A 16,938-nucleotide genomic window follows, 5' to 3' on the forward strand; every position below is an offset into this window, starting at 1 on the left:
GCTCTAGCACATTTGTCAGTGTGTACTCACTTCTCTGCTTTTCTTTCCTCTCCATCTTGCTTCTCACCTACAAACACTTGTGTTTGCTTGAATACTCTTCTCATACATGATGATGTAATGAAAAATTTCACATACAATCTAGCTCACTGTATGTGAAGAAAAGACTCATTATAATTGATGAAAAAGAATAGTTGAGATAGAAGAGGATTATTCATTTACTGATTGGTGAAACAAAGTAACTGGAATGGAACCAGTAACAGAAATAAAAAGAAAGAATGACTTAAAATTTAGTTTCTTAAACATTAAAGCATTTGTGTCATAAGTAGTGTAGCTGTTGGCATAATACCTCAGGTCAGAGAAAACTTAGTGGATGAACCAGACTTACTGCTCTCACAAACCTTCACTAAGTCTTTTGTACTGGAAATGCATGTGGTACTGGGTGAGAGCAGATAGTGGACATCTGCCACTTTCAGGAAGATGGCAATACTCCTGACAGAAGAAAATGATTAACATTGGCTAAACAAAACAAGGACACCATTTGCTATCCTATGGCCATCAAGGAAGATGAGACTGAATATTTCAAACTGATATTTAGATGCAATCAGAGATTTGTTGGAACTGTTTTGAATCTTGGTTTGCAAATGTTTAGTACAATTTCACTACTGTCACTTTCCCACAGAAAAATTCCAACTAGGTGTCAAAAGATACTTGTGTTCCTGGGCTAAGACTGCATGCTTCAAAGTCACAACCAATCAATCTGTAGCCACCATTTTTGTACTTCAGTGCAAGTGTACACTTGGAAGCTAGAGATACCCTACTAAGTTCAGGGGCTTCATATGAGCTGTATTGCCACAATGAAGACTTTTCTTTGGAGCTAGCAAACGAGTGTAGCATGGATAAGGTCAATGAAGGCCCTGTTATTACATGACATGACAATGTGAAAGGATGCTGTGGATATACTATCTCATCACAAGTGTCTGAACATCCCTATGTGCAGTGGAAATGACCAATGAATGTCTCAAGAGATGGACTCCCAAGGATAAATAAATAGATGCGGGTGGGTGATTGAGGGGGGGGGGGGGGGGGTTACATTGTCAGTGGAGAAGCAATAACAGCAGGCTGGATTGGCCAGGAGAGCTAGGTGACTATGAATGTGGACTACTCATTGGATGTCACCTGAGCAACAATGCCATTTGGGACAATCCAATCATTCTAAAGCTGCCCAAGTTGACTGCTGGTGATGAGACTGTGAAGTGTGGAAAAGTGAAGGAAAAAGCACAGCTACAGCCAAAGCTCACATACTGATAGAGGTTGTAAAAAATTTGTAGACAGTGATTGATTGTATCAGCATAGCACTGCACCCTTCATAAATCACCATCTGTGAGGCAATGGTTTGTTGGCAATAACTTTCCTGAAACAGACTAGCTTGTCTTGAGTCCCAACCTGAATCCAATGGAACATCTCTGGGATGAGTTACAGTGTCAACTTCTCTCCAGATCCCAGTGTCCAATATCATTATTCTCTCTGGTTGCAGCTAGTGAAGAATGGGCTGCCATTCTCACACAGATATTCAGACATCTTACTGAAAGTGTTCCCAGCACATTTCAAGCCACTCTGAAAGTTAAGGGAGGTCATGCACCATATTAAGGTCCTCTATTGCAGATACCAACAGTTTAACATTAATTAAGCACTGACTAAAGCAGGAGACTTGGGGAAATATCTTGAGGATGACACTGAAAAGAAAATAAAAATGTTTGTTGATAAACTGTACCATTATTTCAACATTGCCTTTACCCTGAAAATACATACAAAAAAATCATCAAAAAGCATTGCCTACAAATAATGAATCACCTTTTACTAGAAAAAAATTACATGTAAGCCAAATTAACACATCTGTGTGCCAAAAAGGTACTTTCCATATGGGAAATAAACTTTATAACAAACTTCCCAAAAACCTAAAAGCTCACACTGAGGTCAAAACCTCTGGAAAACTTCTAAAGTCATATTTACAGCACCATTCCTTTTACTCCATTGAAGAATATTTAAATGTATGAAGTGGCTATTTAAATACTTAATGCATAAAGTGTTTTATTGTAACATTAAATAAGAATGCCTAGAAGTCACTTTCAGATGTATACTTACACTTGACTTGTCCTATATCTTATGTAAAAGATGTTTTTGTAGACAACAGGAACAACAAATACAGTACAATCACTGAGTGAATAATTACCCCTGTTCAACCAGGAAAACACTTTATATAGAAAGTAAGACAAACAGTGATCCAAACTTCCAAAGACACTTTAATAGGCGTAAAAATCCTCAAGAAGGTCATAAGTAATGCAAAACTGGTCTCTAACCAGTTTACTGTAAACTCAGGTAACATGAGTAAAGCACTTTTGGACACTGTCAATGGCACCACACAAACCAAAGCCAAATAGGTCTCACCTGAATACCTCCAGGTAAATGAAACAAAAATCTCTCATGTAAACCAGATTAGTGAACATTTTACCTTACTTTTTGAAAGACTGTCAATCTAGTGCCAGGAATCACTATGCCAGTAGTGTCATGCAACCCTATATTCCCAACATCAGACAGGTCAATTTTTCTGATCCCAGTAACTGAACACGAGGTACTAAACATCATGTGAGTCAGGAAATAATAATTTTAATGTGGAGTTAAAACAAGCTGTAACAAGGACCCAAAGTCAGAAACATGTATGTAATCAAGGCATCGAACTTTTTAATGCACTACCAAAACATATCAAAGAGCTGGAAAATGAGGATAAATTTAAAAACTGCTTGACAAATTTTTACAGTGTAAGTGAATTTCTATGCTCAACTGTATTAGAAATAAAGAACCACATGCTTGACAATTGTTATTACAGCATAAGTGAACATTTCTGCGCAACTCTATAAGAATATATGTTTAAATTGATGTGAGAAATGAAATTACATCAATGAATATGTCTCTCAAGCACATAAGAAGATTAAGAACCATATGCTTAACAAATGTCACTACAGTGTAAGTGAATAGCTCTGCTCAACTGTATAAGAATATATGATATCATAAATGTGACAAATGAAATCACAACATCAAGGTTGGTTGGTTGGTTTGTGGGATTAAAGGAACCAGACTGCTACGGTCATCGGTCCCTCAACATCAAGGAATAGGCCTGTCAAGCGTATAAGAAATTATGTTATAAAAACACTTATTAGTTGTATATTGTATTAAACATAAGATGTATTCATACGAATTCAGCACAGAAAAAATTTTTGTAAAGATATTATACAGTTGTTGAAATGTATCCTGACAAATCCTGTATCACAAATGTGATCATTGGGATGATAAATAAATAAAAATTATTTATTGAAGAATGTGCCTGGCTATGAAATGCAATCAATAGCTCAGTAAGCAGAGGATGTTTCACAAAAGTACTAAACACCTTGAACGTAATTGCAATCTTCAAACAGGGGGACAGTCATGATGTAAACTATTATTGTCTAATTTTCATACTTCCAGCTATATCCAAGATGTTTGAGGAAGTCATATGCAGTATAATCACAACATTTCTAGAAAAAATAGAATGGTTGACCTAACATTAATTTGGATTTAGGAAAGGCAACTGTTAATGATGTACTCTTTGTTAGAATAAGATACCATCAGAGGTAGAGCAAATAACTGGTTTAAATCCTGTATCACCAACCAAAAGGAAATGGCAGAAATTACAAGCCTTGACTCTATAAAAAAAATTATTCCGACAAGGCCCTGATAAGCTGTGGAGCCCCTCACAGTGGGTACTGAGCCCTCTTCCCTTCCTACTCTTTATCAATGGCCTCCTTCTAAATCTCCTTAATGCATCTCCTGTGTTGTTTGCAGATGGCACAAATTTGATCTTCCAGCTGGACTCAGCTTTGCAATTGAAGTTCAAAATAAATAACACAACTGACAAACTCCTTTCATGACTCCACCAGAATGAATCACTGTTAAAGGAAAACAGGAGAGTTCATATGCTCTTCTACCCATCCTGAAACCATTCTGCCTATATTGAACTCCTACAGATTGATGGCTAAAAACTGAACTAGTAACAGAAACAAATATATTTCCATTCACTTGTGTTTATGTTCTAGAGACAGTTTCTTTTCTCAGAGAAAATCTGGATCCCCTTAAAATATGGGCAGCCTAGTTCTTAATAAACTGTGCCTATCAATCACAAGAAAGCAATAGCTTCAGGAAGAAACTTAACAATTTACTAATGAAACATCCTTTTTATTTTGTTGATGAGTACCTGAAGACTAACTTGCATTAATGACGTGACATTATCCTCCCCCTCACAGTGCTCAACAGTGCTTATAATTAAATTTTAAGCTTGCCTCCAGCTTCCGGCAGAATTTCATTTGTCACTGTTTTTTGAGTTATACAGAAATACTATGCAGTCTTTTGGTCTGCTGCATTGTATATGTCTTTTAAGAACATTATGTAATTATGATCCCAAAAATACTGCTACATCAGATCATTTTATTCATTACAATAAGCCTTCTTCAGCAAATAGCCATTGTCAGTCTATCTGGAAGTACATTATTTCTAATATTATAGGTAAATATTAATTAGAAACATTATTATGAAATTTGTTATGTATGAGACGTTGGTTTAACATCCACTTGCTATCATAATTCTGTCTCTGTCTCTTAGTTTTAATTACACTCCATTAGTGTTCTTGGAGTAATAACAGTTTGTTATACTAGATATGACTCATCATATGATATAATTTTCAGATTATCTTTATATCAGACCGTAAGTCATGTCTAGTATAACAAAGTGTTATTACTCCAAGAACACTAATGAAGCATAATTAAAACAAAGAAACAGTGATAGAACCGTGATAATGAATGGATGTCAAACCCATATGACATTTGTAACAAATTTTATAATAATGTTTCTTGATTAATAATTATTTATCTGTAATGTTAGAAATATTCTATCAAAATTATGTGCCATTTATTACCAATAACTTAATGATGGCTATTTGCTGAATTGTAACAAATAAAAAATCTGACTTACCAGAATTTTTTAAATCATAATTACAGAATATTATGCTTGCAGTCATAAGTAACTAGCTGTCTTAATGCAATATGGTCTACCTGCAATTCATACTTTGCTGTCCACATGCAGGGCTGTATTGCGTGGAATCTTCTACCCACTGCTTGAGTAGCACTTGATATCAAGCATATCACATACCAAAGGAGGACACTTGAGTTGAAACAGTAACTGAATTTTGTATTTGACTTAAGTAACACAATTTATAGGTTGGAATATCAACAATATAAGAAAAACATAAATTGCTACTTATGGTAATGATACGTTAAGTTGCAAACATGAACAACAATAAGACATTTACTCATTATCTTTTGGCAACAGCCTTAATCAGAAAAGGAAACACACACACACATTCAGTCACACAAGCAAACACTCCCCATGCACACATGACCGTCATCTCCAGCAGCTCAGACTGGAATGCCATTCCACTCCAAACTGCTGGAGATGGCAGTCATGTGCATGTAAGGTGTGTTTGCTTGTGTGAATGAATGTGTGTTTCCTTTTCTGATGAAGACCATAATCAAAAGCTAATGTATAAATGACTTTTCATTACTCATGCCAGCAACTTAAATTGTCATCTTCATGGTAAATAGCAATTTATCTTTTCCTTATAATGCTGATACTGTTGTACATAATGAGTAGTAATTTCATATTATCTAAAAAGCCAGATAAGCTATTACACATCTTAAATGACATATTAGACAATACCATAATTTAATGTGCTGGAGGTAGAATATTCCCTATTCTTCTCACAAACTGGTGGTGGTGGAGTAAAGGCCTCATCGAGGCAATAGGAATCATTGGGCCCACTTATATGGTATCCTTCATCACAGAAGAATTCCAGCTGTGTGCCAGAAGGTACTTGTGCTCCTGGTGCAAACCCACAAAACTGGGAGTCACAGCCAATCACTTTGTAGCCACCATTTTTGTGTTTGAGTGGAAGTGTGCACTTGAGGGCTGGAGATGTTCCACACAGCTCAGGGGCTTCATCTGAGCCATCACCTTCACACTGGATGGTGCCATCACAAGCTGCATTCACATCAACACAGGCACCATATGCACAGCGGAAGAAGGCATCAGAGGAGCAACTGAAAGATGGATTAAGATTGTCTTAATACATAAAGCTACCACCTATCACTGTCTGTGCACAAGAATAACACATTCTAACTACTGTCTACGTCCATAAAATAAAATGTTGTAACAAGTATTAAGATTAAGATATATAACACATCCAAAAAAAAATGAAACTATGTTCAATGTGCTTCACATATATATGAAGTTCTTTGGTTTTTTGGGATGCACTTTTTTACAGTCATGTGGCAAAAATGTTTAAAAAATGTACCCTCGGCCTAAAAAATGAGAAGACCAATATTACATTTAAGCAAACAGTCACACTGTTGGCTATCTATGACATCTGACTCTACATTGCAGCTTTCAAAAGCAAACAAAGCAAGTAATTGTTTTCTTTTATAATATTTCAATTCTCTCTCAGCACACTCAATCTTATTGTAACAAAAGTAATCTCCAAAACTGGAAACTGTTGCACTTGGGCCTTATACATGTGTTTCTCATTATGTGCTTCAGGAAGACAGCTGTCTTCCATTCCAACATGACTAAAGTTCATCAGTACCAAGATCATCAAACAAATGGTATTGCAGGTTGGGACATGTCAGTTTTCAGCCATGTAGAATATTTACAGTGAGACTGACATTACCCAAGAAGCTGTTTCTTGGTGTGGAAAAGAGTTACTATGAGTATTCATTGAGCAAAGCCACTGAATCTCAAACGTGAGTTTAAAAAAATTAAAAAATTAAAAAAATCAACATAAATGGGTCATGTACTTGCAATGAATGACCATTGCAAGTAACAGTGGAAGGGCTACAGCTATAACTGAGCAGGGAAACACCTCTTTGGATGTCAGCATTGAGACACCTTATAATTACCTATAGGATAACAAAACACTGTTATGTCTTTCTTCCCCTTTATATACTGTATGTGACATTTATTTGCAGAGAGATTCAACTACCACACTCTGCATAAGATATCAAACCTTTACACATCTTGCTGCTGTTTTCTGGCATTGCACATTTCCTACATACAACAGCTTCATCTGTAAGCATCATCATTAACAAACAGCTTTATAAAGCATCTTACATTATCCACCTGACGAATATGCAAGAATGTCACACATGTCCATGCACCCGCAAGTTTATGGAATTATTTGTTTCACACTGCAAACAAATTTTTTAGTAGATTTTAAATGTTGTGTGTCCATTCAATATACTGGTCCAACATTATTTTAATGCAATAATAGTTTTGAAGGTGTGTTAACAGGGACAGCAAAACATAATGAATAGCAATCATTCCAGCAGTGACTCAGTAGCATTGCCGGACGGCAGTACTACGAACACAGTGAGGCACAAACCAGCACACAAGCAGCGGATTACGTAGTCACTGCTGGAGTACTTGTTATTTCTTCTAATTTTCCATCCCTGTTAAAACATATCTTCAAAGCTAATATCACACTAAACTAATCTGGAACTGGCACATTGAAAGGACACACTAAATTCTGATTTAAGAAACATCTCATTCATACTGACAAACAAACTAATGTTTTTCGTCAACATTGTAAGTCAAATGAAGCATGCAATGAGCAGGATTTGTTTGCGCTGATTCCATCTACAAAGTGCATGAAATAAATTTCAAATATCTGACAAAACCCAATGGAAAAAAACTCCTGACAACTTTTAGGAGACAGATATGGTGTCTTGTCCTGTAACACTACCATGTGTTACACTCTATCCATAGTCACAATTTAATGGGAACTACATTTCAGTGAGTGCTAAGTTCTTGTTGTTAAGTGAGATAAAATAACTTTTTATGTTACATCATACACCTGAAGAGCTAACCCCATAGGCTTAATTTTTGCTGATCATAAGTAATGAAAATCAGTGTCATGTAAAGTGATTTAATTCTATTTTTAAGTGTGTAATCTGTGTTGTGATGGATGATAAGTGTGGATGTCAGTGTAGGATAGTCAAAGAGGGAGTGGTATGCGTAGACTGTGGATTGGAATTTCAGTGGGGTGATGGTAGTTGGGAGCTGAATGGGGAACTCAACAAAGCTCTCCAATGGCATTGTAGACTTTGCAAAAAGGACAAGAGAATCACTGAGCAGGAGGCAAAGATTTGTGCCCTTCAGACTGAATTAGATCACATAAAATTTGAACTAGATAGGTTGAAGGGGGAAAAAGATCTCGGGAATTGGGTAAAGAAAAAAAGCAATGGGTGAAAGAAAAACAGCTCTTCAATCTCATCTACAGTTGAGCCAACAGTATCAAATGAATTTTACTGTTACCTGAAGTAGGAGGGGAAGGTCATAGAAGTGGGCAACAGACTTCTAGTAAAGAAACTCAGTTTAGGTCAGTACCGAAAGAGAGTAGCAAGAGAAGAGTCGTGGTATTAGGTAGTAGTCATGAGAGGGGTGTAGGCCAGATGGTACAGGACAAATTACAGACAGGATACCAGGTCACAAGTATTGTGAAGTCAAGTGCTAGCCTTAGCCAGGTGACAGAGGTCATAGGGAATTTGTGGAAAGGTTTTGCCAAAGAGGATCAGGTTATCACAGTTGGTAGAACATGGAACAGCACAACTAAGAACAGGGATTACAGTATTAGGGGTGACCTGGATGAAACAGGAGTAGCAACTAAACACACAAATGCGAGTTTTGCAGAGATCCTGCAGTGCCATGACCAGCCCTGGGTAAGCATTGCTGTAAGCCATGTGAACACTGAGTTGAGCTGGCTACTGCTTACTGAAACAAAATCTGAAACAAAATGAGGACATGGCCAACTGCTGCAACTGGGAGATAGGAATAGACATGGCCTACACCTGAATAGGAGAGGGAAATATAGGTTGGCTGAGCTCCTTTCAGTTAATATACAGGGGGCTACCATCATATGTAGTGACATCCCTGTAGTTACTGGTGTCAGAGGGGCACCTTCTTTATGTTTGAGGGGGATTCAGGCACACTGTTTTGAAAGAAGTGAAAAATAACAGAAGAGCCCCACAAAATGCTTAAAAATGCACACAAAAGCAAGGTTAGCTTGTTTCATCAAAATATTAGAGGATTGAGTAGTAGAGAAGAAGAGCTTCTCACCCATTTGGAAAATATAGAGACCTCTGAAAAGATAATCATCCTATGCCTGTCTGACCACCTCATAACCATTGGGTTAGATAAGTGATGTATAAAAAATTACACTATTGCAGTTTACCCATGAACAAAAAACATAGGAAACAGAGGAGTTGTTACATATATTAAGATGGAAGACAAGTTCAGAAACATTAAGACAAGTGGATTTTGTAGTGATCAGCACACAGAAGTGTGTACTTATGAACTAATGCTGAAAAATACTTCACTTCTATTTGTAACTGTATATAGACCTCTGGTGGGAGATTTTGGATTCCTTACTGTGCTACCTATCAACAGCAGCAAGCAATTAACAGTCTGTGGTGACTTCAATGTGGATTTTCTAAATGATTCTGACAGGAAAAATGATCTGAAAACCTAATTTGGATCCTACAATTTGGTCTCAGTATTTAATTTTCGACACGCAGCATTAGCCGAGCAGTCTAAGGTGCTGCAGTCATGGACTGTGCGTCTGGTCCCGGCAGAGTTTCGAGTCCTCCCTCGGGCATGGGTGTGTGTGTTTGTCCTTAGGATAATTTAGGTTAAGTAGTGTGTAAGCTTAGGGACTGATGACCTTAGCAGTTAAGTCCCATAAGATTTCACACACATTTGAACATAATTAATTTTCCAACATGTGTGGATAAAGACAGTAGAACTCTAAATGATAATGTTTATTTTATGAAGCTCAAAGTAAGAAAATAACTGTTTACCCAGTAACAAATGTTATCTCTGATCATGATGCACAGTTACTTACGATAAATAAAATGCATCTTACAGTATGGATATTCCTCAGTGGAAATAAGTTAGAATAATTAATGATACCAGGACAAATATTTTTTAGATTAGTTTACAGGAGATCACAAAGGATGCATTTTATAACGAATGAAATGCTAACATAAAATTTAGTCTGTTCTATGATAAATTCATATTACTATTTGAAAGTTAGCTTTCTACATAAGCTAATCAGAATGGACATGAAACAGCCAGGTAGGAAACCATGAATCACTAGAGGGATTAAAGTGTCTTGTGAAACAAAAAGACAAATTTACCTTTCGGCAAGAACAAGTAGAGATCTTGCAGTAGTTGCACACTACAAGAGCTACTCAAAATGACTATAAAAAGGTTCCTAAAAATCAAAGAACATGCACACAGTGTCGGAAATCAGTACTTTTTACAACAGACTTAAGCCAACAATCCTGCTGGAGGAGCATCCACAACAGAACATAACAGCAGAGGTTGGAAATACCATGTCAGTTGTAAGGTTTCAGGCTCTTACAAACCTATCAGGTGTTATACTGAAAATAAAGAGACCAGAGCTAATAGTTTTTACATGCAGTAGTACACATAAAAACAGGAAGTTCTATATAACATTTTACAAAATAGTGATCAGGCTTAGAGCAGTAACACGAAAGTCAATGGAAAAGTGCTACCATGGAATACTACAGATGATTGCCTAGATAAAGAAATATGCAATGAACAGCAGGGTATTTAGACTTTATGCTATAGCCCCGAGAGGTGTGGTGGGCGAGTACAGGACACGGTCTATGACCAGTGAACACAGAGGACGAAGTACTCTACACAAAAGGGAAAGCAAACTGGTAAACCAGAGTGGTTAACGTATCGGCATCTGTTGGAGTGAAGAGCAATATGGGACCAATAAGCCTTGCCGTTCACAATTTGAATTAGTGATTTACTTCAAAAGGGGAAAAAACATTACATAGAAAGTCACATGAAAAGCATTAAAAGTAGATTACGAGTGGTAAAGACACATATTGAGCAGGGGCAGTACAGAACTAGTAAAACTAACTGGAAGCTGGAAACTTAAAACACAATGAAAATGTTCCCCTTTTCATGAGTGGCATGCAAGTTTTTGATTGAGTGGGAAACATATGGCAACATGGACCAACATGTCACAGCCACAAATTAAAAGAAGATACACTTGTGCCACTCTTATTGAAAAGGATCTCACTACTGAACAAAATAGAAGGTAGCAAAACAATATTCAATAAGACAATGTTTTGCAAATGCAGATTTTTCTGGCTGAAATAAACACGTGTGGTGATGGCACTCCACTCAACTTGATGCATGGAGATATGCGTGGGCTTATGAAAAACACTCTGTCCTAATGCCCCATCATCCCTGGCTGGTGTCTACAAAATTCCCTGCTTTTGCAGGAAAGCCCATATTGGACAAACAATTCCTATGCTCCAGGATTGGTGCATGGAGGACCACTGCCACATGTGTTTATTTCAGCCACAAAAATTTGCAGTTGCGGATCATTGTCTTACTGAAGGACACAAAATTTTTAATGATGAGAAACAAGAGGTTGCCCCTGTGTCACATTATTGGGATAGTGTAATGAAAGAAGCTATTCAAATCTGGCCATCTGACAATATTATAGAGATAAAGGGGTATTCTTTAAGTAAGAGTTGGAACTGTTCTGTTTGACATTAAAAAACAACTGTCTTTGTTTTGGTAAATAGTGTTTGATATCAATTAATCCTTTCAGTGAGTTTTCATCACTGGTGTGCTATTGTGCTTTGCACTAGAGGGCAATTACATCGACACACACATGGTGGATTTACAGGTGGTGTATAAAGGAGCCATTGTTGTGGTTTGATTTCAATTCCAGCAAGTTGGTGCAGCAGCTTACTTGCCTGAAGATGGCAGCCAAGTGGACCACTGAAATATTGTGTCAAGATGATACATGTTCATCATCAATCACTCTGCCAGGAAAGTTTACAGAGCCACATCAAGAGTGTCTACTGGTAGGAAATGTCTGCACTTTTAAGGAAGTGTGAAAAACTTCGTAAGAAGAGAAAATTGCTGAGCACCCTTACTTTTCTGCTGAGATGCTGGAATGAAGGTATGATACCTAAATTTGCCAGAATTGTCCATTCAATTGGGACAAAAATGGTCAACAATATTATGAAGCGTGCTGGTTTTGCCTTAGTAAGGGAGCACATTTGTTTTACATGCACAATTGGATGTCATATCCAAGGATTTATTTTGTTTGTATTTGGAAGTATTGGCACTACTGTCTGCTTCATCCTGGGAATGGATTGACAGGTCGTCCTGGGCAATATCAGACTGCATCCATGAATAAATTTTGCCCCTACATGCAGGAATGTTCCATTTTCTGCAGTTGAACAAGCAGTGTCCAGGTGTCCCACGGATATAGCTGATGAAGTTAGGCAAGAGGTCTCTCATACATTACGTTGGGTGCCACCCCTATGAAGTAACATATCCTCACTTGAATGAGCCATGATCCAGTCCATCAGAGAAGATCAGTATTTAGTAATTTTACTGGCAGACAAGGGTAACACAACAGTTCTTCGGCAGTACCATTATTTGGGTAAAATTGATCTTTTACTTCCAGACTTGGCTTACCAAAGGTTTCAGAACAATGCAGTTGAACATGTAAAATGCACGACACTTTCCCTTTGGAAAAAAGCTCATTATCTGATCATGTTCTTTAAAAATTTTGATGTGATGCTGCAGTCATGCCGAGATTATACAGTTTTCCTAAGGTACACAACCAAGGGGTTCCTTTTCAGCCTATTGTTAGCAATTTGGATGCTCCTAACAACTTGGCATCCATTCTCAGTCCCCATATCAGAAAATGTGATCATCATATTTCCAGTTCTCTGGTTTCTATTCAGCATTTGAAGTCTGTTTCTCAGTCACATGGATTTGCTCATTAGTATTGATGCTGTGTCACTTTTTACCATAGTTCCTTTTGAAGATACTTTGCAGTTAACTGGTGAAAAACTGAACAAAGAAACAACTAAGTTTTGTCACCAGATGTTGACATTGACATACACTACATGATCAAAAGTATCCGGACACCGGGCTGAAAATGACTTTCAAGTTCGTGGCGCCCTCTATTGATAATGCTGGAATTCAATATGGTGTTGGCCCACCCTTAGCCTTGATGACAGCTTCCACTCTTGCAGGCATATGTTCAATGAGGTGCTGGAAGGTTTCTTGGAGAATGGGAGTTCAATCTTCCTGGAGTGCTGCACTGAGGAGAGGTATCGGTGTCGGTCAGTGAGGCTTGGCACGAAGTCTTCGTTCCAAAACATCCCAAACATTTTCTGTAGGATTCAGGTCAGGACTCTGTGCAGGCCAGTCCATTACAGGGATGTTATTGTGTGTAACCACTCCGCCACAGGCTGTGCATTATGAACAGGTGCTCGATCGTGCTTAAAGATGCAGTCGCCATCCCCGAATTGCTCTTCAACAGTGGGAAGCAAGAAGGTGCTAAAAAATCAGTGTAGTCCTGTGCTGTGATAGTGCCATGCAACAAAACAACAAGGGGTGCAAGCACCCTCCACAAAAAACACGACCACATCATAATACCACCGCCTCCGAATTTTGCTTTTGGCAGTACACAAGCTGGCAGATGATTGTCACCGGGCATTTGCCATACCCAGGCCCCGCCATCAGATTGCCACATTGTGTACTGTGATTCATCAATAAACACAACGTTTTTCCACTGTTCAATCATCCAATGTTTACACTCCTTACACCTAGCGAGGCGTTGTTTGGCATTTACCAGCATGATGTGTTGCTTATGAGCAGTCACTTGACCATGAAATCCAAGTTTTCTCTCCTCCAGCCTAACTGTCATAGTACTTGCAGTGGATCCTGATGCAGTTTGGAATTCCTGTGTGATGGTCTCGATAGATGTCTGCCTATTACACATTATGACCCTCTTCAACTGTTGGCAGTCTCTGTCTGTCAGATGAGGTCGGCCTGTATGCTTTTGTGCTGTATGTGTCTCTTCACATTTCCACTTCACTATCACATCAGGAACAGTGGACCCAGGGATGTTTAGGAGTGTGGAAATCTCGCGTACAGACGTATGACACAAGTGACACCCATCATCTAATCAAGTTTGAAGTCCGTAAGTTCTGCAGAGCACCCATTCTGCTCTCTCACGATGTCTAATGACTACTGTGGTCATTGATATGGATTACCTGGGACTAGCTGGCAGCACAGTGCACCTAATATGAAAAATGTATGTTTTTGGGGGTGTCTGGATATGTTTGATCACATAGTGTATTTTTTATTTAATGACAAATACTTTGAACAAACTGACAGAATGGCTATGGAGAGTCCATAGTCACCAATTTGTTTATAGAAGACTTTGAGGACACAGCACTGAAGATGATGTTTCTAAAACCAACTTGCTCTTGGAGATATGTCGATGATACATTTATGGTATGGCCACATGTAAGGATGCTCTTGATCGTTTCCTAAATCATTTTAATTGCCTGCATCTCAGTATTAAATTCATGCTGTAAGTTGAGAAGGATGGAAATCTTCCATTTTTAGATGTCTTGGTCTACAGAAGAGATGATGGAACATTACGAAACAGTGTTTGTTCTAGGCCCCTGCATATGGACCACAAGCTTCATGCATCAAGTTGTCATCCAAATGGGTCCTATGTACATTGGTAAAATGCGTTTATGCAATCTCAGATGCAGGTAGTTTGACACAAGAACTGGATCATCTAAAGGCAGTGTTGAAGCAGAATGGTTATACCAACAATCAGATCCATCATGGTCTATAGATTGGACCTTTGCAGGAACCAGCAGAAGATACGAGCAAATCGGTGGCTATCCTACATTTTGTGGGAAACATATCTTCAAAAATAGGAATAATGTTAAAGAGATTTGATGTTAAAAGTATATTCCATCTGCCAGTTAAGACTAGAGCACTGCTTGGCTCAGTAAAGGATGATTCGGGTTTGAGAAAGACTGGTATCTACAAAATTCCCTGGCACTGAGGGAAAGCCTAAACTGCACAAATGATTCATATGGTCCAGGATGGATGCATGGAGCACCATCACCACACACATCTATTTAAGCCAGAAAAACCTGCAGTTGTCTTACTGAAGGACATAAAATGTTGTATGATGAACACAAGAGGTTGCTCCTGCATCACATTATTGGAACTGTGTTGCAAAAGAAGGTGTTGAAATCTGGCTCTCTGACAATATTATAAACAGAGGTAAGGACTATCCTTTAAGTAAGAGTTTCAACACTGTTTTCTTTGAGATTAAACTGTTTCTGTCACTGAAAGGTGTCAACAGTGTTTGATATCGATTTATCATTTCCACAAGTTTTCACCATTGGTGCACTGTTGTGCTTTGTGCTAAAGGGCCGTTACATTTGCACAAATATGGTGGACACATAAGCAATGTATAAAGGAGCCCCACTGTGGTTTGATTTCAGTTTCAGTGAGTTAGTGCGACAGCTTACTCACCTGAAGATGGCGTCCAGGTGGACTGCTGAAATATTGTGTCAAGGTGACATTACATTCCAACTGGGGCCCAATCTGAATATCATCAATCACTACATCAGGAAAGTTTATGGAGCCACATACGAAAGTATCACCAACCTCTCCTTCTGAATTTAAAAAGTTATACATTCACTCAAAAGTAAAAGGTCATCTTGTTTGGCAGTGTTTCCAATAGAGTACTAAAACTTGTTCCCATGAAATACACCCAGTTTTATCTGATATATATATATATATATATATATATATATATATATATATATATATATATATATATATATATATATATATATATGAGACTTACCAAACAAAAGCGCTGGCAGGTCGATAGACACACAAACAAACACAAATATACACACAAAATTCAAGCTTTCGCAACAAACTGTTGCCTCATCAGGAAAGAGGAATGTTTCCCTCTGTCATATATATATATATATATATATATATATATATATATATATATATATATATATATATGGACCCATCTACAATGCCATGGAAGGTAAATGGGAACGAAGAAAAAAAGAAGATTTATACCAGCGGTATGGAAAGCCACACATTGGACGAATATTGGCGCAGAAGAGACTCCAATGGTTTGGCCACATCCTACGGGCAGACGGATCCCTTCCAAACAGAGTCCTCCACTCTCAACCCACAGGAAAACGCCCTAGAGGACGCCCAAGAACTCGATGGAAGGATAGGATAACAACGATCCTGAAAGAAGTGGAACCAGCAGCCGTGGAGGAGGACGCCAACGACCGGATGAGATGGACTGCCATCTGCAACAGCTCCCTCCTCTCGTGTAATTGACAGACACTGCGTGTGTGTTTTTTGTTTCTGTAATGTATCCCTCTTGCCTTTTAAACCTTTGATTGAATGCCCTGTTTATTTTTCGTTTTTCTTTAAGCTGTAATGTATATATGTAACTTTTTACTACTGTATAGTGTACTTTTGTAAGTCATTTTTTCTTTAATTTTCCGTTTGTTCTTCTTGCTATAGGCCTTAAAGGCCCGATAAGGCAATAAATGATGATGATGATATATATATATATATACTGCATCACTAGCTGAAGGCACTTTTCCAGAGAGAATGAAATATTTCATTGTTGAACACTTCTTTAACAAAGGTGATAAGAGAGATCTCAATAACTACTGACAGGTTTCACTGCTGGCACCATTCTCCAAAATTTTGAGGTGATGTATTCTAGAATAATATCTCACCTTAACAAGAATAGTATACTTGGCAAACCATAGTTTGGGTTTCAGAAGGGTTGCTCTACTGAGAATGTCATTTACATATTCACTCACCAGATTTTCAAGCATTAAATAATAAAATAATACCAGTTTCTAT

General features: G+C 37.9%; 1 protein-coding gene across 1 annotated transcript in view; it reads right to left on the reverse strand.

The window, feature by feature from the left end:
- LOC126199421 (modular serine protease-like) overlaps positions 1–16,938 on the reverse strand; it is a 125,240-nt gene that overhangs the window by 55,839 nt on the left and 52,463 nt on the right. Inside the window, exon 2 of the mRNA XM_049936338.1 lies at positions 5,803–6,182. Within this exon, the coding sequence (XP_049792295.1) occupies positions 5,803–6,182 (380 nt within the window). The remainder of the gene's footprint in view (positions 1–5,802; positions 6,183–16,938) is intronic.

The sequence above is a fragment of the Schistocerca nitens genome, chromosome 8 (genome assembly GCF_023898315.1).
Source record: "Schistocerca nitens isolate TAMUIC-IGC-003100 chromosome 8, iqSchNite1.1, whole genome shotgun sequence".
Lineage (NCBI taxonomy): Eukaryota > Metazoa > Arthropoda > Insecta > Orthoptera > Acrididae > Schistocerca > Schistocerca nitens.